Source organism: Podarcis bocagei (genome assembly GCF_964188305.1).
Source record: "Podarcis bocagei genome assembly, chromosome: 17".
NCBI classification, from domain to species: domain Eukaryota; kingdom Metazoa; phylum Chordata; class Lepidosauria; order Squamata; family Lacertidae; genus Podarcis; species Podarcis bocagei.
This window is the reverse complement of record NC_138143.1, coordinates 41,272,787-41,296,069: the sequence shown is the minus strand read 5'-3', so window position 1 is coordinate 41,296,069 and position 23,283 is coordinate 41,272,787. Positions and strand designations below refer to the sequence as shown.

Here is a 23,283-nt window from a genome sequence, read left to right as displayed (position 1 = left end):
ACTCTGTTGTGGGGATTCGAACCGCCAACCTTCCAATTGGCAAGCCCAAGAGGCTCAGTGGTTTACACCACAGCACCACCCGCATCCTCCGTGTGCCAGTAGCGGTTTAGTCATGCTGGCCACATGACCCGGAAAGCTGTCTGTGGACAAACACCGGCTCCCTTGGACTGAAAATGAGATAAGCGCCACAACCCCACAGTCGCCAGTGGCGTAGCGTGGGGAGTGCGGGGGGGGGGCGGCCGCACCGGGCGCAACATCTGGGGGTTAGGATTAGGGGGCGCAAATCCACGGGTTAGGGGGCGCAAATTACTTGCCTTGCCCCGGGTGCTGACAACCCACGCTACGCCACTGATAGTCACCTTTGAATGGACTTAACCATCCAGGGGTCCTTTACCTTACCTTTACCACTCAGTGTACTAGGGCAATGATATACATTCCCTCAGGGCTCAGGAACCATACTTAGTAGGAAATACAGCAACACCTTTTTCTCATCTTGCTTTGAAGAGTCATCTGGAGAGCCAGTCACTGTGAGACGGGAGCTCATTTTGGCAGATGGTAAGTTTTTGCCTGATTTTTCTTTAGAAGGCTTAGTCTTTCCTGTAGTTGTAGTTGTAGTAGCAGGAGTAGAAACAGGCGAGGTAACCAAAGCGGAAGTGGGCACATTTACGGAAGGGATGGTCAAAATGGTCGCTAAATTGGGATCACTTTCTTCTGCAGGGGAACAAAATGGTTTATATGAACTAGAAGAATATCACAGACATGTAAATTTCTCATGTATTTAGGCAAACTTGGGGAAAATATTATTTTTCAAAATGTTTGTTTAAAGACAAAAGAAGAAAGTTGAAGTACAACTGGGTACCTAAGGCCACATGGAGATGATGTGCTCTTGTTCTGCGTCACTGGTTACAATCTGAGTTTATGGGTTAGGCCTTGGGCCAAGCTCTAAGACAGGCCACAGCTGAGGACTCAATTCTAGGTTCTAAGTGCCAGAGACACAAGGTTTTGACCCATAAAGCCTTAAATACCTCAAGGACCACCGCTCCCCATAGGAACTGACCCAGACCCTGTGATCAACGGCTGAGGCCCCTGTTTGTGTGCCTCTTCCATAAGAGGTCCAGAGGGCAGCAGCATGAGAATTAAACAGATATGACAAAGATGTTAGAAAATGATTTGATAAATCTTCATTTTGCTTGTTTTACCTTCTGCTTTTCCTGATGCTCCATAGCAGCTAAAGGAGAGATGGATTTCATTTTCTAAGGTTGCAGAAAATGATCCAAACTTGCTCACAGCTTTTGATTGATTCAATGGTTTGTCTAAAGAAGAAGTGAAAGAAGACAACACCAGTTTTTAATATTAAAATGAGTTGCTTTCTCTCTTTAGGCGTAGCTAAGCCTTTTTGACTCTACGGTCACATTAATCCTTGGCCAACTCCCTAGGAGAAGTCCTCTCCTCACGGAGGGGAGGTGTTGTGATCGGGAACTGTTCCCGCACGTAGCAGGGGGCGTTTCGGCCCCTGCTTGACATCACCGCTGCCGCACCACGCTCCCCCCCCCAGTCAGTCCACCTATCAGTGGGAAGCCCGGGGGCGTGGTTTAGTCGCTCAAATGCGGTCGCGGCAGCTCCTTCCCTCATTGCGCTGCCGGATTTTCATCGGGTCACCCACCCACCCTTCCCTCTAGTCATCCTTTTATGCTTGACCTTGCTATGGACCTATGGTTGGTCGCCCTGGTTGCCTAGGGGGCCTGGTAGGAGTTTTTCCAAATTGGCAAATTGGCACCGGCCACTTGGTTTTTCGCCTACCTCGTAACAATTTGTCACAACTTTCCCGGTATTGGCGGTTAGGCATTGGAACGTGTTGTTGGTGTATGGAAGGGCAGGGTGTGGCCATCGCATACCCCTTCACTTATGAGTATTCCATTAAAGGAATCTGGCGGTCGTGGATCCTGTCCGATGCTCTGCTGGGGCTGGTGGCCATGGCACGGCCCCCGGTGACATCAGGGGAGAGCTTACACTTGTATTTGCATCAGCAGGCTCCCCCTACTGGTGGTTAACCCCCCTTCAGACTCATCCCTCACTGAGTGGGTGGAGTCAATGTTGCTGTTATTCCAATGCCTAAGCCAATACCTCTCACATGCTGTAATCAATAAAGTTGTGGCCTTTTCTTGCCCATTAACCTAAAATACTACGTCCATGTGTCTTTCTTATTCCCAAGCTAAGGTGGAGGGTCCTCGAATCACAAGCAAACATTGGTTATTTCTTAGAGCTTTGGTCTTTCTAATTTTCTAGGGAAACTTTAGTGATATAACACTCATCATACTTTTCACATCATTTTATTTATACACCACTGATGCTAAGACACTGACCTGGCTCTGGTTCACCTGGGGAGTCACCTCTTTCTTTATTAGTTTCTTTCTCTTGTTCGCATTTCTGGGGGTCTACGATATGAATGAAGAAACAGTGGTTGTCCTTTATTACCTTCACTTTGACCAAAGTTGCCCCTAGGAGAAAAGGAAAGAAAAATAGTAAACAGAATTAAAATGGTCGGCGAAGACTTGCGTTTCTGGTACCAGAGAATGAATAAGGCCAAAATGAAATAAAACAGATTGCTAGAGTATTTGCTGAACTGGTTTGCACTGGTTCCCAAGGTTAGATAGAGCTGTTTCCACATTAACTTCTCTAATTACATTTAAAATGTTAAAATGTGACTGCAAAATATTCATTCTCCAATTTTACAAAAGTAAAATGTAAGCAGCATTTAAAACATAACTTTCAATCAAATGTTTTCCTTGAGGCATAGGAAATATATCCTTAGAACCAGGATTCTAATCAACTTAGTCCAGAGTTTTATTTTAGAATATGGTGCTCCTCATTATCAGTGAATGCTAAAGCATATCACATACATTATCCTCTAAGTTTTGTTGTTGTTGTTTAGTCGTGTCTGACTCTTCGTGACCCCCTGGACCAGAGCACACCACTGGCTCCTGTAGTTTGGTCAAACTCATGCTGGTAGCTTCGAGAACACTGTCCCACCATCTCATCCTCTGTCGTCCCCTTCTCCTTGTGTCCTCCATCTTTCCCAACATCAGGGTCTTTTCCAGGGAGACTTCTCTTCTCATGAGGTGGCCAAAGTATTGGAGCCTCAGCTTCAGGATCTGTCCTTCCAGTGAGCACTCAGGGCTGATTTCCTTCAGAATGGAGAGGTTTGATCATCTTGCAGTCCATGGGACCCTCAAGAGTCTCCTCCAGCACCAGAATTCAAAAGCATCAATTCTTCAGTGATCAGCCTTCTTTATGGTCCAGCTCTCACTTCCATACATCACTACTGGGAAAACCATAGCTTTAACTATATGGACCTTTGTTGGCAAGGTGATGTCTCTATTTTTAAAGATGCTGTCTAAGTTTGTCATTGCTTTTCTCCCAAGAAGCAGGCGTCTTTTAATTCCGTGGCTGCTGTCACCATCTGCAGTGATCATGGGGCCCAAGAAAGTAAAATCTTTCACTGCCTCCATTTCTTCCCCTTCTGTTTGCCAGGAGGTGATGGGACCAGTGGCCATGATCTTCATTTTTTTGATGTTGAGCTTATTATGTTTATATTCCTCCTTTCTTCCAACAAACTCCAGGAGGCATACATTGCTTTCCTTCTCCCCATGTTATCCTCACAACCACCCTGTAAGGTAAAGTTAGACTAGGAGACAGCAGCTGTCTGGTGCTCACCCAGTGAGTTGCATGGCTGAGTGAGATTTGAACCCTGGTCTCCCATCTCTAACACTCTAACAAATGCTGGGGTGGTGGGGGTGGCAGGGGCGGAGGAAGGGGGTGTGGTGGGAGCAGGCCGCCCTGGGTGTCACCACTGTGGGGGATGATAAAATGCTGGGCGCCCAAGTGAGCCCAAGACATATGTCTCTCCTATGCCGCAACAGCTGCGAGAATATTGCTAGCAAAGAATTGGAAGAAACAAGATTTACCAACTATCGAAGAATGGCAGATGAAGATGATGGACTATATGGAACTTGCCGAACTGACCGGGAGACTCCGAGACCAGAGAGAAGAGATGGTGGAAGAAGATTGGAAGAAGTTTAAGGAATATTTGAAAAAAATATGTTAATATTTAAATCTTAGAATAGCTTTGGAAGTGGATATAGGTGGTAGGGTTAGAAGTAGAAGAGAGTGTATTTTATAAGTGATAAAATGTAAAGTTTTTATGGTTAAAGTAAGTGGGGGGGGGGAGATGGCTAGAAATTATGATATATGTAAACTGCTAAAGATGAAGTAAAATGAAAATCAGATAGGTGGGACTTGGGGAAGCCCACAATGTTTAGGAAAATAAGGATATGACAAGAATTTCTTTGTATTGTTTGTCTTTTCTGTTTGTGTTTTTTATTTGTGTTATAAAATGAATTAAAAAAAGGGGGGAGGACATACGTCTCTCCTGGGAGTGACGCGGTGGCTTGGGTGTGGCAGGCTCCACACTGCCCCAAACCGTCTGCCCACCGCCTCGCCCTCAGCTATAGGGCGGCTGAGTGGGAGAAGGCAGACAGACTCCTCAGAGGCCCTGTGGAGCGTCCTGCCCCGGCTGGCCCCGCCCCTGGGCGCAGGGCACATGCGCCGCCCCAGGCGCCCGATCAGCTTGCTCCGCCACTGGTTGGTAGCTGAGGGAAGATGGCTCACCAATGGCTACTCAGTGAGTTCTTGACAGAGGCAAAATTCAAATCAGGAGCTCCTGATTCATAGCTTAGTCTGTTAACCGCAAAACTACACTATTATTACTTCAACAGTGAAACATCTATCAATACTGATTCTAAATGCATGTTTAGAAACCCATAGAAATGCCAAGTGCAAAAGAATCACCTTTTTCAAACGTTATCCTTTCTGCCTGGATTTGTCCTCCGTCAGTAGGGAACAGATATCGGGTAGTCCCTGCAACTTGAATGGGATTCTCAGCCATATTGTATCCAAGAAACTAGGACAGAACAGTTGCAGGAAAAGGTATAATTAGACAGAAGTTTTCAGCCAAGGAAAACTGGAATACTCTATCAGCAAGACGACTCCACCACTGTTTTGTGACTCATGAAGTGTGTGGTTTTTTCCTGCATCAATTTATTTCTTTATAATTGAAATTGGTTTGGGAAAGAAGGCGTTATTGGGTCATTAAAAAGATGCAAAGTATGTCAGAACTGGGGTTGATGCGTATATCACTAAAAGAAGCACCCCATGCACACTGAGGAATGGTAAAATTTGCTTCAGGCACAATTTGCCTCTGCAGAAAAGCTCAAGCTTGAGACAAGATATACAGGCACCCTATGAAAAAAGGCAATATCTTCCTAATAGGAGTAACACACCTCATATTCTTTCACGGGTGGCTGCGGAGGGGTAATTTGTTTACTTTGCCCGGCCAGCTTTGCCTGATCTTCAGTGTCTGGTGATTTAGCCGACTCTGGTGATCTGGACGGCGATTTTTTTTCTTTGTTCGTTTTCTTTTTGGATGCCTTTCCTTCATCGGAGGCTGCTTGCTCCTTGCTCTGGCCTTTTTTCTTGCCAGGTTTCTCCTTCTTCTCGGCTTTTTTTAATTCTTTCAACCGCTCTTCCTCTAACAGCCGCTCCTGCTCTTCCTTCCAAGCCTGTCCAAACAATTAAGACTTCAGGGCCTAAATTAACATGATGGTCTTCACTTTGCAGTGCATGGAAAACTTTTCGTTTCAACCTTTTTTTGAGTCAGTATTGGATTACTTTTAGTTTAACCCACCTTCCCTCCTCTTTAAAAACGTCAACATTTTAAGTGATTTTAATATATTATTTAAAGCCCTGTAATTATCTGTTTCCAAAACTTTTCAATACAAACTGAAAGTGTGTGTGTGTACAGCTTATATAAAAAATAAATAAAAAATCATTACTATTATCACTCTGCAGCTTCTGTTGTTGCCATAAGTATGCCATAAGTATGTGCCATAAGTAGCTGTTTTACTACAAAGGAATTTCAGAAATAGACTGGAAAGAGAAGCTGCTGAATTGCAACTCATTACCAAACTTAAAACCATGGAAAGACCTGGGCTGAACAAAGACATTGGATTCTTATCTCATTATACATGACGTAAGCCATTTCTCACCTTCTCACCCCTTGCCTTTTCCTGTAAGACCTATTACAGTCGTTAAGAGTCGTCAACAGGCTCATCTCAGCTATCTGCCAATCTCCCATTCCCACCACCCTTCTGAGTAATACCCCTCCCCACCTTCTCACTATATAGAAGGATCTGGCAACTTCTGTTTCAGTGTATCTGAAGAAGTGTGCATGCACACGAAAGCTCATACCAAGAACTAACTTAGTTGGTCTTTAAGGTGCTACTGGAAGGAATTTTTTTTAATGTTTTATTTATTTAAGCATTTATTTAATTTGTATACTGCCCTTCATCCGAAGATCTCGGGGCATTTCACAGCAAAAATATACAAGATAAAAACACAACATGCATAATAAAAACAGGAACAAAAACAAAACACCCTCAGGTGTATAAAAACACTTGGAACATATGAAATTATTTTGGGATTAGACTTTTCCTTTTCCTTTCTTATTGTTACCTTGAGAGAGTCATCTCTGACAAAAATGTTTTTTTCTTTCTCAACTGCAGGTTCTGGAGAAACGTCGACTTTACTTTTGGTAGGAGCTTTGAGAATTGAGATAAAGATAAAGCATCTTCAAAAGTATTGCAACAGCAACCACCAACTACCAAGAAAGATTCGTTAAAAGAGCGATAGAACGAATGCAACGCCAAAGCTTAAAAAGTAGAGCTCAAATTCCCATATTTGGCACAAGCAATCTGGCTATTACTCTATCTCTTTCCATCATCTCATATGCTCCCTTATACTCTGAAAAAAATCATTTAAAGGAACGTCAATTTTAACTTGGCAACATTTATTTGTAAGCTACATTAAAGCATGGGGATCACGGGCCAAATTTTCTTGAGCTCTAAAAGAAAAATGTCTTCTTCTTAATAATGAGCTCGTGTGTAAACCCTGGTAGGAGTCAATAAAGGGAGACCCCCAAGATGCAGAAATAACAGCAAGAAACGTATCGGTCACATGCTATGGGCAAAAGACACGTCATATTACCATCCACCGCATACTGCAATTACACATTCACAAATCACACAGCAACCCCTCTCTCATACTCCAATCTCACTAGCTATGAGGTTTGAAAAAAGGACTTTAGCCATTTTAGAACCAAATTTGGAGGGGATGGGTGAGTTTCTTGGAGAGTGGAGCTGGGGAAGGAATGGTTAACCCTCCCCCACCAGTTACAATATCCAAGTCAACCATTGTCTCCAAACAATTAGGCTTGGAGAAAACCCTTCTATTGCAAGCAAACAAAGGTTTATTCCCAAGCCTAATTGCAGCAAGAGGGGTTATCCTTTCCCATCCCTGAGCTGTGGCCCTTCTGAAAATGATCCTCCCTTGCTGCAGGTAGGCTTGAACAAAGCCTTCTATGGCACCCAAAACAAGGCGTTTGGGTGGGCAATTCCCTAACACAGGTAAATGGAGCTGGCTTATATAATTTGCTGCAAGGGATTGCAAGTTGTTTTCTGAATACGAACATGGCTAAGGCTGCAGTCTTATTACACATGCTTACCTGGCCCACTGAACTTACCTCTGAGTAGGCATATGTAGTCAACTTACTTTTGGACTTCTTCAGCGCAGCACCCTTTTTGCCAGTAGGTGGGGACTTGACTTCGACAGGTGCTTTTTCTGCTAACTCTTTAGCTAACCTAAGTGCTTCCAGTTCTTTTGCCATTTTTTCTTCCTGATATTTTACTTCTTCTCTTACTATCCATTCATCTATGGAAGCAGCCACCAATTCCAGGTAATTCCTGGGAAAAAGAATTTCTACTATTATCGATAAGAAAACACAGTGATCAAGAATCTTTGCCTTCTCATATGAAAGAATTAAAACCCTTAAATAGTTTATATTGCATTTTATGTTTAAAAATATTTCTGCATTATTAAAAAATGCGGATTATTAAAAAAAACAAGTACGCAAATCAGATCTGCACAACAGCTGATGAAATGGTTCACCTCTGGAAACTGCTGGCTGCTATGGGGTGACAGAAAGGGAACTTGCATGCTTGACTTTTTGGCGTTTCAGTCAGCACTGTGCAAGTGTGCAACTGCTTACTAGCTAGATGTGTGCTGTATGTAAACATGAGATGCTAGCCTAGGCAATGGCAGCTGGTCAGCCATGCATCTGCACAGGGCAGACTGAGCTATCCTCTTCCTTCCTCACTTGTCCACCATTGCTTTCGGTTAAGGACATTAATTCTCACTCTTAAGAGCACAAAGCCCCAAATGTTGCAACCTTTCCACATCAGGGAGTTGCATCTGTTCCTTGATCATTTGGGTTGCCCCATACTGAATGTTTTCCAACTCTGCAATATCCCTTTTTGAGGTGCGGGGACACGGGTGGCGCTGTGGGTTAAACCACTGAGCCTAGGACTTGCTGATCAGAAGGTCGGCGGTTTGAATCCCCGTGATGGGGTGAGCTCCCGTTACTCGGTCCCAGCTCCTGCCTACCTAGCAGTTCAAAAGCACGTCAAAGTGCAAGTAGATAAATAGGTACTGCTCCAGCGGGAAGGTAAACGGCGTTTCCGTGCGCTGCTCTGGTTCGCCAGAAGCAGCTTAGTCCTGCTGGCCACATGACCCAGAAGCTGTACGTTGGCTCCCTCGGCCAATAAAGCAAGATGAGCGCCGCAACCCCAGAGTCGGTCACGACTGGACCTAATGGTCAGGGGTCCCTTTACCTTTTAAGCAGAACAATACTGTGATCCAAGAGTAGTCACACCATATAATGACTTTATGTCATTGGCAACTTTATTTTCAATCCCTTTCCTCATGTTCCTTAATGTAGAATTTGCCCTTTTCACAGCTGCCACCCACTGGGTCAACATATTCATCAAACTCTGCACTATGCTTCATTCCAGGTCCCTCACCACCTATTCCATATATTTAAAATGAAGTGTTTGGGTTGGGGTTTTTTGCAGCAATGTGCACCCATTTACACTTGCTTGCACTTGCCATTCTCATCACGAATCACCATCATCTCCTTTTCATGCTGTATTCCATACCTATGGCTTCTGGGCTATTTGGAGGCATTGCCTGAAGAACCTCTCACCTGAATCCAACGTCAGAATGCAACGCAACATTCCAGGACTCTTCAAACTGGCAGCGTTGGTTCATAGGATTATGAAGGACTATCAGCAAGGAGTTATCTTGAGTGTGATAATAGGAATCAATGCATTTGTAATTCTGGATGGCATTGTGAAGAACCTGAGAACGAAGGGAAAGCATAACTCAACTGTAATGGGTATGAGTTACTCGTGCGTAAACTGGTGCCTTTCTCGGCTAATTTGCCTTGTTAAAACTTTCTGACTGCACAGCCCCTTCTCATGGTGGCTGCCTCAGTCACTGGCAGAATCCGTCAGTGGGCGTTTCTTGAACCTCTTCCAACATAAAAGTTGTTTGACATCCAGTCTCCACCTCCTCTCGCTGCGCGGGAGTCTTCTGCGCAGGGAAGGCGTGGGTAGCGGAGGACCTGGGCTCTCCTCACTGATGTCCAGTGAAGAGTCCTGGAGCCCTCTCTCCACTTCCCCCATCTGCCTCCCTTTATCCCTGGTGTTGCGCTGATTGGCTTCCCCCTCGACTGAGCTGTTTCTCCCCCTGCTGCTGGGTCCTTCGCCAGCATCATCTGGGAGCCTCCCCTTCACCTCTCGCTCCGATGTCAGTTCCCTGACATCAACTTTTGTAAATGACTGGCAATGGGGAAAGGGGCATTCGGGGGAACAGTTTTAACATAAAAAACATATTTATAGCATATTTAACATACTTTTTTTGTAACTAATACTAGACATTGATTGCCCAGATGGTGACCACCATCAGGAGAGGGACAGGGAAAGTGCAATCTTGTTGCTTTTGCTTGTAGCAGCTTTCAATGCCATTGAGCAATTTATCCTCCTGCACATTTTCCATGGCTTGGTGGCACGGTGTTGCTGTGGCTATTATTGATTTCATTTATTGAATTTGTTAGTTGTTTTATCTTGCCCAGGGCGACCTGGAGGTTCCATTCCTACCTACAGGGTTCAGTTCAGAAAATACTGTTGGAAGATTACATGTCTACCCACTAGCAGTTGTGCCACAGAGCACTATTCTTATTTCCAATGTTGTTTAATATCTCTATAAAGGCATTGGAACTGGCATTAGGAGATTTAGGGTCCAGTGTCATTAACATGCTGATGACACCAGCTCTATCTTAGTTAATATACAGGCTCCGTGACAGGTTGATTGTACCATGTGTACGCAAATACATTTTATTTCAGAAGAGCTATGATGGAAGAGTAACTCCCCCTCTGCCCATAAAAAGGTGCCCAGCAAGTTCTTCATATGTAAATAAGAGAAGGAACATCTCTTTTACTAAGTCCTGTGTGACCTATTTTTTGTATCAAGGGAAAGGACACTCATAGAAGTGAAGGTGGGCACAGTAAATGACACCTCCACTCTTCCCAACAAGCAATACCTGTGATGATATCCAAGATAAAACAGAATACAAAGACAGTTTGCCCTGCTTTGGTGACAGGCGTGCAATTAAGATTTAAAAGGGTGGCTAAATGCAAATGGTTAAGAAACGTCACTCTTCAGCTTTGCATCTGAAGCAGGGATATAGAAATGAAATGCTCACTACCCTTTTCTGTCCCCCCCCCCTCTACATCATGAAGAAATAAAAAAATTCCTTCCAGTAGCACCTTAAAGACCAACTAAGTTAGTTCTTGGTATGAGCTTTCGTGTGCATGCACACTTCTTCAGATACACACATGCACACGAAAGCTCATACCAAGAACTAACTTAGTTGGTCTTTAAGGTGCTACTGGAAGGAATTTTTTTTATTTTGACTATGGCAGACCAACACGGCTACCTATCTGTATCATGAAGAAAAAGCAACTAAAAATACCTGGAAGAGAAGGTGCGGTTGAAAATGTTCTGCAAAACTCCAGTCTTTCAAACACCGCTGCTGGGTCTCCTGTATGGCAACTAATTCTATTTCTGCATCTGTATTTGAATGTATCTGAAGAAACACCAAGAGGTATAAAACAATCACATATAACGAAGGCCACAGAGCAGGGGTTTAAGCAGTGGTTGGATGGCCATCTGTCATGCATGATCCAGTTGAGGTTCCTGCATTGCTAGGAGTTGGACTAGATAATCCTCAGGGCTCCTGTCCAACTCTACAGTTCTATGATTTTAACCTTTTTTTTGGGGGGGGGCTTGGGAGTCACAAAACTAATTTTTAATTTGGTAAATGGGAAGACTTGGACAGATACTTCTAGATAAGCATCAACACCCATCCTGACACAAACTATCACATAGATTCACTCTCAAATACTGTATTTTTAGCTCTATAAGACTCACTTTTTGCCTCCTAAAAAGTAAGGGGAAATGTGTGTGCGTCTTATGGAGTGAATGCAGGCTGCGCAGCTATCCCAGAAGCCAGAACAGCAAGAGGGATCGCTGCTTTCACTGTGCAGCGATTCCTCTTGCTGTTCTGGCTTCTGAGATTCAAAATATTTTTTTTCTTGTTTTCCTCCTCCAAAACTAGGTGCGTCTTGTGGTCTGGTGCGTCTTATAGAGCGAAAAATACAGTAATCTATCTGAGTAAGTTTGGCATGGATCTGTTCAGATAAAGGAGAAATCTGCCACTAAGAATGGAAGCGGGAATGGAATGTGTCACCTGCCTCTCCTTTCAATAAAAAACTCAATACAGAAGTAAAAAAGTGGGAGGGATGGGGGACGGACACCAATATGTGAGACCAGAAAGAACTAACAGAATTAATTTGTTCCCCAAAATGCGTACTAATAGGATTTATTACAGCTCAATCTATTTTGGAACACAGGTTTTTTCTTCAAGAGCAATCTTGAACTTTCAAATTATATAAAGCAATGGAAACAGCTTCAACAAATACTAGCTGACCGCAACCCCAGAGTTGTTCACGACTAGACTTAGTTAAGGGGTCAGGGGTCCTTTACCTGTAAGTCTAGAGAACTGCCCATACTGAAAGGAGACAGAATCGCAGGCAACACAGAATGATAATGGGTAAGAATTTTTAACTGGTTATGATTTTAGAGTACAACAACGTGGCATTAGAAGTTCCTATTCTACTTTTATTAGTGTACATATAATCTTTAAGAGGAAAGATTTTGAATCACCAAAGAGCATCCATCTGTTATATATACATTTGAAGTTAAAAACGCACCGAAAATTCTCAGCTACCATAATTCACATGTACAGGCTCCACTTTCATATCATACTGTAAAGCACATTTCAACCACAGTATTTCTTACCTTATTTTCAAGAGAAGCGTTGAGATCACTCCTACATTCAGCAACCCGATCTGAAAAATAAAGCTAAATAGATGGATGGATGGATGGATAAGAGATGCATACACTAACACACCCACAGACATATTTTATCTTTTCATCTGGTTGTTTGGCTGTTCCTGTTCTTAAATGCTGGTGGCACAATCTCCATCCTGCTCTACCCTGATAAACGGTCTCTACGTTTTTCAGAGCACCGGCTTGCCTCTTTCTCACAACATTCCTCTCTCTTAATAAGAATGTCTGTTTATTATAAGGATTTTCCATGAAAATCCTTGCGTCAGCAAGTCCATGAACCAGGAGCGAGGATGTGCTTCTTTATGGTGCAATCCCATTCAAAAGAAATCAATGGACTTTACTCCCAGTATATAGAATTGTAGCCTTAATTCTTTTTCTCCTTAATCTGAAATGGACAATCTTTGTGTCTTCGTGTTTCACATACACACATACTCTTTAACAACGAATGAGACTGGGAGCGGCTGCCAAGACCACATAACACCGGTCTTGAAAGACCTACATTGGCTCCCAGTACGTTTCCGAGCACAATTCAAAGTGTTGGTGCTGACCTTTAAAGCCCTAAACGGCCTCGGTCCAGTATATCTGAAGGAGCGTCTCCACCCCCATCGTTCTACCCGGACACTGAGGTCCAGCTCCGAGGGCCTTCTGGTGGTTCCCTCCCTGCGAGAAGCCAAGTTACAGGGAACCAGGCAGAGGGCCTTCTCGGTGGTGGCACCCGCCCTGTGGAACGCCCTCCCACCAGATGTCAAAGAGAACAACAACTATCAGACTTTTAGAAGACATCTGAAGGCAGCCCTGTTTAGGGAAGCTTTTAATGTTTGATGTATCACAGTATTTTAATATTCTTTTGGAAGCCGCCCAGAGTGGCTGGGGAAACCCAGCCAGATGGGCGGGGTATAAATAATAAATTATTATTATTATTATTATTATTATTATTATTATTATTATTATTAGAAGCGATGGTGCACCTCTGGCCAATGTGATTGGCAGAGCCTGTGTGATGCCACAGCCAATTGGCTCATGTAGCATTCCCCCTGTTTAGCTCTGACACCTAAGCTGTGCTGTGTGCAAGGATTGCACCTAGCTTTTTCCGGTAGGAAGACTGGACCCGGGACCACCTGTTTATGAGCTCTGCTGCACTACACGGCTTGCATTCTTATTGCAGCTTTTTTGCATAGCTAAGTTTGTGGACTGGCAGCTACACTCTACTGATGGGAGCGCATAGGAGCCCGGCTATGCAATAGTCTAGCATAAACTAGCTGCTGGTTCTGCCTGTTGGGATATGAGTGCTCAGCAGCTGCAAACTAGCAGCTCATTGTTTACATCATGTGATTCATCTGATGTTTCTGAGCGTGAGACAGGATGTTCAACGCTCTTCTCAGGGTTGTGTTCTCAGTGTAACTTGAGACCTTCCTGTTGTTGCTGTAAAGGGGGAGTCAGTGAGTTGTACGGAGGTTTCTGAGAGAGCAGACATGTTTTGTACAGTGTACAGTCCGGGAATAAAGTAGAATGAGTCAGACTACTTCCAGACTGTTTTCTTTCTCCTGCTGACATGCAAGGGGGAAGGGAGTGTGCATCTCTCAGGAGGGAGGTGTCGCTTATTTCAGATCTTCCTGGACCGACCGAAGACCAGCCAGGGCAGATCACTGGCAACAGGCCCCAGTGCCTGGGAAGAGGAGTCAGCCTTTCCCGAGGGGGCCGTTTCCCAACACTGCCAGCCCGCTGGATTGCCTTGTGATTCTTTAAGGAACCTAACTGACTTTCAGGGATAAGCTTTGCTTAGCTGTTGGTATTCTCTGTAGATAGTTTGCTAATATGGGTGTATTTTGGCAGACTGATCACCGATGAGAAAAATAAGTGCTTTGTTTTAACACCAAAGTGAAGACAGAGGGAAAGGGAAAGAGGCTCTTTCCAAATAAAGCATACCTGAATTGTAAAGTCCTGATGGTCTCTTAATACCGTTGTCAAATGAAAAAGAGAAAAATTGTCGACTACAAAAAGCACTGTCAGTGCAAAGCCCTATGAACAGGAGGTGCAAATCAGAAAAATTCCGAAGTCAGAATGGGAGTTCCCTAATCTCCAGTTTAAGTTTCAACATTCAAAGTGGCAGCACAGAAACAATGTGGGAAAAGCAGACTGGGCTCCTGTGGACTCTGGCAGTGGCACGTGGTCTGTGAATAGTGCAGTTGCTCATCTGCAGCATGGCCTGAGGGCAAGTGGACTGTGGAGAGGGACTGACCTCTGAAAAATGTTGAGTATGGACCATGACTTCACTGTGAAGGAGAATGAGGGCATGTCGAATAACTTTGAATCTTTTCGGCTCTGAAGGAATATCGTAAATAGACTAAAAATGGTAAGAGCAAAAGAGAATACTGTGACCTATACAGTACTAGAAGACTCGGGATTCTGACAGCATCAGGACAATTCCCTAGGTATGTTTACTTGGAAGAACCTTCAACAGTGCTTATTCCTTAGTACTTGTGTTTAGGATTGTAGCCATCTCCAAACATATACAACATTAACAAGCTCAGTATAAATTCCTTTAACAGCTGTTGTTGGCATCTGTCTATTTTGGGAGACAAGGGAGGAGTACACCTTTGGGAGTAAAGTCAAACCACTGGAGAGTAACGGTGCCTGCTGTGCCTATAGAGACCAATATGGGAGAGACATGTTTCATTGCAGGTGGGTCAGATGAAGGCACTAGTAGAGGTGCTCCATGGTGTTTTCTCTCTGTGTGTTCTTAAGTACTATACCTGCATTCTTTAGTACTGTACAGTGGTACCTCGGGTTAAGTACTTAATTCGTTCTGGAGGTCCATTCTTAACCTGAAACTGTTCTTAACCTGAAGCTCCACTTTAGCTAATGGGGCCTCCTGCTGCTGCTGCGCCGCCAGAGCACGATTTCTGTTCTCATCCTGAAGCAAAGTTCTTAACCCGAGGTATTATTTCTGGGTTAGCGGAGTCTGTAACCTGAAGCGTCTGTAAGCTGAAGCATATGTAATCTGAGGTACCACTGTAATCTGCTTTATGACCTCAGCATTCTCCCATCCTACTCTGTGGCAAATATAGATCAGGCCCTAGCAGTCAAACTTTTTCTTCCTGATTCTAACTGCCTTGCCTTTAAATCCTCTTCTGACTCTGCCTCTTAGCCCTCATCATCCCTGCTTAGCTAGGATACTTCCATCTCTTTCATCCTTTGGCTAACAACACTTGGCTTTCTCCTATCTCTAGCTCTTCTTTTAGGTTTTTCAAAAGAACCACTTTCTCTGTGATCTGTGCAAAATGTGTCTGCAGAGCCGTCTTGGAGATGCCACACGTCACCATTGCAGAGCAGAAGTCTGAGAACAGGGGCTTCAGCAATTTTGCTTTGGGTGTGGACCAAGGCAAACAATGGCCATACTGGAAAATGTATCTCTTTGCCGAGATGACTTACAAAGCATTCTCTAAAATCCCATTTTGAACTTGTGCCTTTACTGCCCTTTGTTTCAGCAGCAAATGTACCGTATTATTCGCCCTCTAGGACGCACTTTTTCCCCTCAAAAAATGAAGGGAAAATGTGTGTGCATCCTATGGGGCGAATGCAGGCTTTCGCTGAAGCCTGGAGAGCGAGGGGGGTCGGTGCGCACCGACCCCTCTCACTCTCCAGGCTTCAGGAGAGCCCCACCGCCAGCCCCACAAGCTCGGGGGACAGTGGGGAGGTGCAGCACGTCTCCCGACGTGGTTTGGAGGCTGACGGCGGAGAGACGCGTGTTTCTCCCCGCCGCCAGCCCCACAAGCTGGGGGACAGCGGGGAAGCACAAGGCCCCATCCCACTGTCTCCCGATGTGGTTTCGAGGCTGGCGGGGGGGGGGGGAGCGTGCTTCTCCCTGCTGCCAGCCCCGCAAGCTCAGGGGATAGCGGGGAGGCGCAGCGCGCCATCCCGCTGTCTCCCGATGTGGTTTGGAGGCTGACGGCGGGGAGAAGCGTGCTTCTCCCCACCGCCAGCCCCGCAAGCTTGGGGGACAGTGCACAGGCGCAGCACGCCCAGGCTTAGATTCGCGCAGCTCTCTGCAAGCCATGGGAGCCCGGCACTGGGCTCCCACGCTTGCGGAGAGCTGCATGTTCTGGGGGCTGGGGTCAGGGGAAGTTTGGGCTTCCCCAGCCCTGAGCCTGGGGGGGAAATATTTTTTTCCTTTATTTCCCCCCCCCCACCAAAAAAATTAGGTGCGTCCTATGGGCCAGTGCGTCCTATAGGGCGAAAAATACGGTATATACATCTTTCAGTAAGAGGTCTAGCAATAACACGCACCGTTTTGACACATGGTTGTGAATTTTTCTTGATTTTACTGTTTTATCTTTCATAAACAGCTTTGAGGTGTGTTTTTTAAACAATCAAGTGATATATAAATTTCATTTACCGTATTTTTCGCCCTATAGGATGCACTTTCCCCCCTCCAAAAATGAAGGGGAAATGTGTGTGCGTCCTATGGGGCGAATGCAGGCTTTTGCTGAAGCCTGGAGAGAGGAGTCGGTGCGCACCGACCCCTCTCACTCTCCAGGCTTCAGGAAGCTCTGCACAACCCTCGGGAGACCGGTGCCACTTTGCGCCTGCCTCCTGATGGCTGCGCAGAGCTGCCTGCATTCCGAAGCCTGGGGAGACCGGCGTGACTTACCGCTGGCCTCCCTAGGCTTGCGGATAGCAGGCTGTTCTCGGGGCTGGGATTGGGGGAAGCTCGGGCTTCCCCCGCGCCTGGGGGGGAAATAATTTTTTTTCTTTATTCCCCCCCCCCTAAAAAAACTAGGTGCGTCCTATGGGGCGGTGCGCCCTATGGGGCGAAAAATACGGTAATAAATAAAAAAAATTATGATAACCTCTGTACCTGATTTGTTCAGATAGTCTTCCTGTGATATTTTTAGGTCCATCAATTCTTGTCTCAGTTCTCTGGCAAACTCAGCAGGATTATCCCATGGGATGTAAGAAATCTCATCACCACCACCAAGCATTCTGCCACAGCCTTCTAGCTGTCCAGAGTCATCTACCTTTGTCAGCCTCAGACTTTCAAATGTAAACACTTTAAAAGCTCGCTCTATTTCAGCCCAGTTCATGTGTTCTGCAGAAAGATCAAGGCACAGAAAGTAAACTCAGCGATGTCAGCAAAGTGTGTCCCATGATGAGATATTTTTCCTACGGGCACTGGTCACTTTTCATTGATATACAGGAATCCCTCCCACTTGCGCATGATCAACTCATGCGCATCCATGTATATGTGCGGTGCCAGGAAATAGTAACTTAATTCATACCAGGAAATGGAGGGAGAGAGCTGGTGTCAGAAATGGAGGGAGAGAGCTGGTGTCAGAGGCTGGATTGAGGAGGAATTGTGGGAGCTCCCCCTCCCTTTCTGAACCTTCCCAAGGGCAGGAGGACAGTATTGATTTAGAACAGTGGTTTGCAGAGGGGCATAGACCAGAGGGGGAAAGCTGGGAAATACTGGGTGAGGAACAGCTAGAAGAGGAAATGCCAGGAGAGGGACAGCTGGCAGATTCAGTGTCCTTGCAAAGAATCCCTAACCCCTCTTCGCCTAAGACTAGATGGGCTTTGAGAGTGCTAGAACAGAAAGTGTAGCGGCAACAAACTCAGATTACCAGATGTAGGAGTGACATAGATTAATGGGGATGGAGGGGGTTAACCTTAACTGGGAGCAACGCTATTTCTAGAGAGATATGCATTCCTTTCTCTGTCGCTGTGATTATTAAAGAAACTAACTGGTAAGAATGTTCCTTTTGTTTGATCTGCTTCTTTACTGCCACCAGGGGAGGGATGCGGTCCCCCAAAGCCTGACAGCTGGAGAGTCCTCGTGGCTCGTGAGGAGACCCATTCCGGAGCTCGAAGAGGACTTCAGTAAGGGCAAGGAAGGGACTGGAGGCACAGCAGGGCTTTGTTGAGGCTGCTCAGCCTCCCTGCTTAACACCTGAAATGTGGGGTAGCACAGCAGCAGCAGAGAGCTGGGCGATACCTGGTTTTCAACATTGTGATAGATCAGCAGCTGAATATCGTGATGTACTGATATATCACGATGTCTGGAATTGCCCAACCCTATCACTCCTGCTCACCTCTCAGCTGATCAAGGCAATTTGAACTGGCAATACATCATGGCTTCCTGGCTGCCGCCAGCACAGCTCAGGCAGGCAGGCAGGAATGAGGTGTCGGCAGTGGCTGGGGAGCCGCAATGTACTGCCAGCTCAAAAAGTCTGAAACTGGTATCGCGGTTTGAAGGCCATACCAGTTTCAGACAATTAATCGCAATATCGCCCAGCTCTACAGCTGCAGCCACTTTTCCACACATTGTCCAGGCAGCCCCAGAGCTTCAGTTCCAGTTGTGGATCTCTTTTAGTACAGTATTTTTGATCTGGGTTGCAGAGAGAGTGGCAGAGCGGGCATTTAAAGGGTGTTTAGAGGGTGCTCCCCACTTATGTGATTTCCACTTATGCACGTGGGGCACTGGAATGTAACCCCTGAATAAGTGGGGAGTCGCTTGTACTGTACTATACTACCTATACTACCTATTTTTTAAAATACAATGTATGGCTTATAGCGCAGACTTACGAATTGGGGAAAGGGTTCAGGAACAGGATGAGCAGTGACTTGCACTGCAACAGGTGAAGCATAATCCCTTCGTGCCTTGCAACCGGAGCAGAATTAAAGACGATTCTACCCTACTTACCAGGAAACCTCTCTTATTACCATTTACAGTTCACACTTGTACCAAGCCTCTTCAGGCCAAGGGAGGCCTATAATACATTAAACAAGGTGTGAAGGGACTCAAACCTTTACCTGGTCCTATAAAAATACCTTATAACAACCTTTTTGGATTTGGGGGTAAACTGTTTACAGTAAAGGAAGCATGTTACCGCTAGTGCAATAGTGCATGAGCTCATGGATTCTGGCAAGGCGTCTGGTATTGGTTCCAGGTGGTGGAAGAGGGAATTTAAGAAGATCCATCAAAGGCAGTTTGCACATCATTTCATCTTCAACCTTGGCTGGGTCTAAACCACCCTGCATCTGAAGAGAAAAAAGAAACAAATATTAACCGATGTTAATGCCCTATATATCCTACATAAAAATATTCTTGAACTTGAAAATTTAACTGAAAACTGGCACTTAGATTCAGCTTGGAGACCGAGATCCACCTCTGAGGGCTTTCTGGCAGTCCCCTCACTATGATAAGTGAAATTACAGAGAACCAGTCAAAGGGTCTTCTCAGTAGTTGCACCCACCCTGTGAAACAGCCTCCCATCAGATGTCAAGGAAATAAACTATCTGACTTTTGGAAGACATCTGAAGACATCCCTGTATAGGGAAGTTTTTAATATTTGATGTCCTACTGTGTGGAATCCACCCAGAGTGGCTGGGGGAACCCAGTCAGATGGGCAGGGTATAAATATATTATTGGTGGTGCTGTGGTCTAAACCACTGAGCCTCTTGGGTTTGGCAATTGGGAGGTCAGTGGTTCAAATCCGCACAACACTCCTGTTGCTCTGTCCCAGCTCCTGCCAACCTAGCAGTTCTAAAGCACACCAGTGCAAACAGATAAATAGGTACTGCTGTGAAGGGAAGGTAAATGGAATTCCGTGAGCTCTGGTTTCTGTCACGGTGTTCCATTGTGCCAGAAGCGGTTTAGTCATGCTGGCCATATGGCCTGCGGACAAACGTCAGCTCCCTCAGCCTGAAGCGAGATGAGTGCCGCAACCCCATAGTTGCCTTTGACTGGACTTAACCGTCTGGGGTCCTTTACCTTTTTTTACCTATTATTATTATTATTATTATTATTATTATTATTATTATTATTATTATTATTATTCAATGAGTGTGAAGTTAGTTCCAGCCTCTGAAGTCCTTTGGGTCTTAGCAAATTTATAGGAAAATGTTCCTGCTTGCTATTTCCCCCTCATTGTTCAAAGTGTTATTATTTACGCATTTAATGCTACTGATGTAAGAAAGAAAGAAAGAAAGAAAGAAAGAAAGAAAGAAAGAAAGAAAGAAAGAAAAGAAAGACTAAACTGCACCACATTCTACCTTTAGGAAGTACAATCTCTGGGACAGGGTATCATGGTAGTTCAGTATAAGAGGCCATTTCTGATCCGTGGTCTTTTCTTTATTTTCAGGATAAAAGGAGTTGTAAAGATTCTGTTAATGAAAGTAAAAAACACAAATTTAAAATATCTATATTTCTAAACAACAAAATAGTAATACTTGGCGATACAAACCTTTTTCTCACTCTCAGGAAGGGCAAGAGAAGGCAGGATCGAAACCATGTGACTTGCAATGGTATGATCCAGCCCATCTTCACGAGGCTCTGGAACCACCAAGCTTGGTGGGGTAAGATTCTGTTCTGATGCAACAACCTAGCAAAAGAAAACATAAATAGGATAACTCCATGGCTGTCATGGATAGCCTGAGCATCAGGATACTCAGAATACCAGCAGAATCCCAAATCTGTCCATTAGCAGAAACAAGGAATATTGGGACCCACCCAGTTTAGGATGGAGTCACTATAAATAATAATAACAACAATAATAACAACAATTTATTATTTCTACCCCACCCATCTGGCTGGGTTTCCTCAGTCACTCTGGGTGGCTTTCAACAGAACATTAAAAACAGAATAAAACTTCAAACATTAAAAGCTTCACTTTTAAACAGGGCTGCCTTCAGATGTCTTCAACAACTATGAAAACTGTTCACTGAGAACTGGGACGGTTATAACTGAGAAAGATCCAGTCCTGTTACTAGTAAAGCAGTTCTCTCCCCATAAGGTCACTTTCCCATGCATAACGTGTGAAGGACTTTTAGCTGCACACAAAACCTTTTTTTAAAAAATGACAACTATTCTTGAATATACAGTGGTACCTCTACATGCGAACGGGATCCGTTCCGGAGTCTCGTTCGCATCTAGAGGTAAACGTAACTAGTGACAGCATGTCTGCGCCCGCGCGTGTCGCTTTTCGCCGCTTCTGCGCATGATGTCATTTTTAGCATCTGCGCATGCGCAAGCGGCGAAACCCGGAAGTAACGCATTCCGTTACTTCCGGGTTGCCGTGGAGTGCAACTTGAACGTGCTCAACTCGAAGCATATTCAACCCGAGGTATGACTGTACTGAAGACTGTGCTTACCTGTTGCAACATGCAATCCAGTATCAAGGCAACAGAAACAATCTCATCAGGGACTGGGTTCAGGAGGTCATTATAATACCTCATGTCTACATCTGTAATCAAAAAGTAATGTTGTCCTTCCTTCGTATATAATATTTGTACCAGTCTGTCATCACACTGAAATTTGTGTGGTCACCAGCAGATGGTGCTAGCATCGCAAAGTGTCATATGAACTACAGTGTATTGACAATCTAGTGTGGGGTTTTCCCGAGAACCAAAGAAGCTTGAGACCAGCAGACCCAGCTCTGAGCAGTATGCAGGCAAGTCCCTGGCCTAGTTTGACCCCAATGACCCTCCGTCCTCATCTCTGCTCAAAGATGGGCCGGCTGGGCTTGGGTTTTCACAGCCTACCAGAACACCTTAAACTCTTGTATTTGGGCATGGGCTTCCTGGGCTGTGGCAGAAGGAGGAAGCATCAGCGACAGTGTTGCTTCATCCTTAGTAGTCGCTGCCATGTCCTCACAGTGGCTGTGGCCTGGAAAAGTCCCCAGAGGAGGCTGGCAGCTCCAGAGTCCATTGCTTGTGGTGTAGTGGTTAAGAGCGGTAGTCTCGTAATCTGGGGAACTGGGTTCGCGTCTCCGCTCCTCCACTTGCAGCTGCTGGGTGACCTTGGGCTAGTCACACTTCTCTGAAGCCTCTCAGCCCCACTCACCTCACAGAGTGTTTGTTGTGGGGGAGGGAGGGAAAGGAGAATGTCAGCCGCTTTGAGACTCCTTAAAGGGAGTGAAATCCAAACTCTTCTTCTTCAGCAGGAGGAAAATTCAGGAATTCCCCCCAAGCTATAGCAGAGATTGGCATAACTGCTTATGGCATCAGCAACAGCACATATGCAGGTGAGGAAGGAGGAGACTGCTTGGGGTTGGAGAGCAGAGATGAGAAGGGGGCAACGCAGAGCTACAAAATCACCATGTGGATGTTCCATGTGCAAGGGGAAACTTGGAAGGGAGGTGGTTTGAAAAAGGAGGGTGACGGCGAAAAGGGGAGGTGCAAATGGGGTTGGAAAATAGTGGTGGCTTTAGAAATGGGGAGGTTAAAAGGAAGATTAGTAATTGCATTGGGTAGGGAGATCTAACCGGTTAAATGGGAGTCTATGCGCAAGGAGGAGCTGCAAAAAAGGGAAGGAGTGGTAGCTTCAGAATTGATGGGGAAGGTAAAAAGTAGCTGCAATGTATGGGAGCAGGAAGATTCAGGTTAGGTGCAAGATGGGTATAAGAAATGGACCTGTAGTTGATGGGAAGAAGGGATATACAACGGCTGATCCTCCATATTTGAGAATATAAAATCTACCCTGAAATAAACAGCAAGTTTTTGACATTCAGTATGCCTTGATGCAGTGAAAAGGGTTAAGAATTGCTTCAAAAGGCATCTCATGACAGAAGTTGGAATTTTCAGGTTCTGGGTGGCAGCCTGAATCAAAACTCATCACCCCACTGCTACCTGCAGAAGGTTTACACATATTTTGCCCTATATCTCCAGCATGTTGAAAAGGAATCACTCTTTTCAATGACAAAGTTTAGGAATAACTTGAAGACACTTCACACATACCTGTTGTTAAAACTGGTGCCGCGGGCTCTTCCGCTGCCTGCTTTCTCCTTGAAGGTGTAGGTGGAGCAGCGGGTGGGACCTTGTGAAACAAAAACATTTATGACAATACAGCCGTCTTATATTCAA

General features: G+C 45.1%; 1 protein-coding gene across 2 annotated transcripts in view; it reads right to left on the bottom strand.

Annotated features, from left to right (window-relative positions):
* Positions 1-23,283, bottom strand: part of SPAG17 (sperm associated antigen 17) — a 73,550-nt gene that overhangs the window by 32,044 nt on the left and 18,223 nt on the right. The window contains exons 9-25 of one of the 2 annotated variants that reach the window (XM_081175996.1): positions 23,158-23,236; positions 21,574-21,665; positions 20,667-20,804; positions 20,476-20,586; positions 19,311-19,461; positions 17,282-17,512; positions 14,350-14,442; positions 12,373-12,422; positions 10,985-11,098; positions 9,155-9,309; positions 7,666-7,856; positions 6,571-6,656; positions 5,340-5,618; positions 4,849-4,960; positions 2,358-2,498; positions 1,200-1,313; positions 482-711 (exon numbers count right to left, since the gene is read on the bottom strand). In XM_081175996.1, coding sequence (XP_081032122.1) covers positions 482-711; positions 1,200-1,313; positions 2,358-2,498; positions 4,849-4,960; positions 5,340-5,618; positions 6,571-6,656; positions 7,666-7,856; positions 9,155-9,309; positions 10,985-11,098; positions 12,373-12,422; positions 14,350-14,442; positions 17,282-17,512; positions 19,311-19,461; positions 20,476-20,586; positions 20,667-20,804; positions 21,574-21,665; positions 23,158-23,236 — 2,367 coding nt within the window. The remainder of the gene's footprint in view (positions 1-481; positions 712-1,199; positions 1,314-2,357; positions 2,499-4,848; positions 4,961-5,339; positions 5,619-6,570; positions 6,657-7,665; positions 7,857-9,154; positions 9,310-10,984; positions 11,099-12,372; positions 12,423-14,349; positions 14,443-17,281; positions 17,513-19,310; positions 19,462-20,475; positions 20,587-20,666; positions 20,805-21,573; positions 21,666-23,157; positions 23,237-23,283) is intronic. The other variant, XM_081175997.1, reaches the window with a different exon arrangement.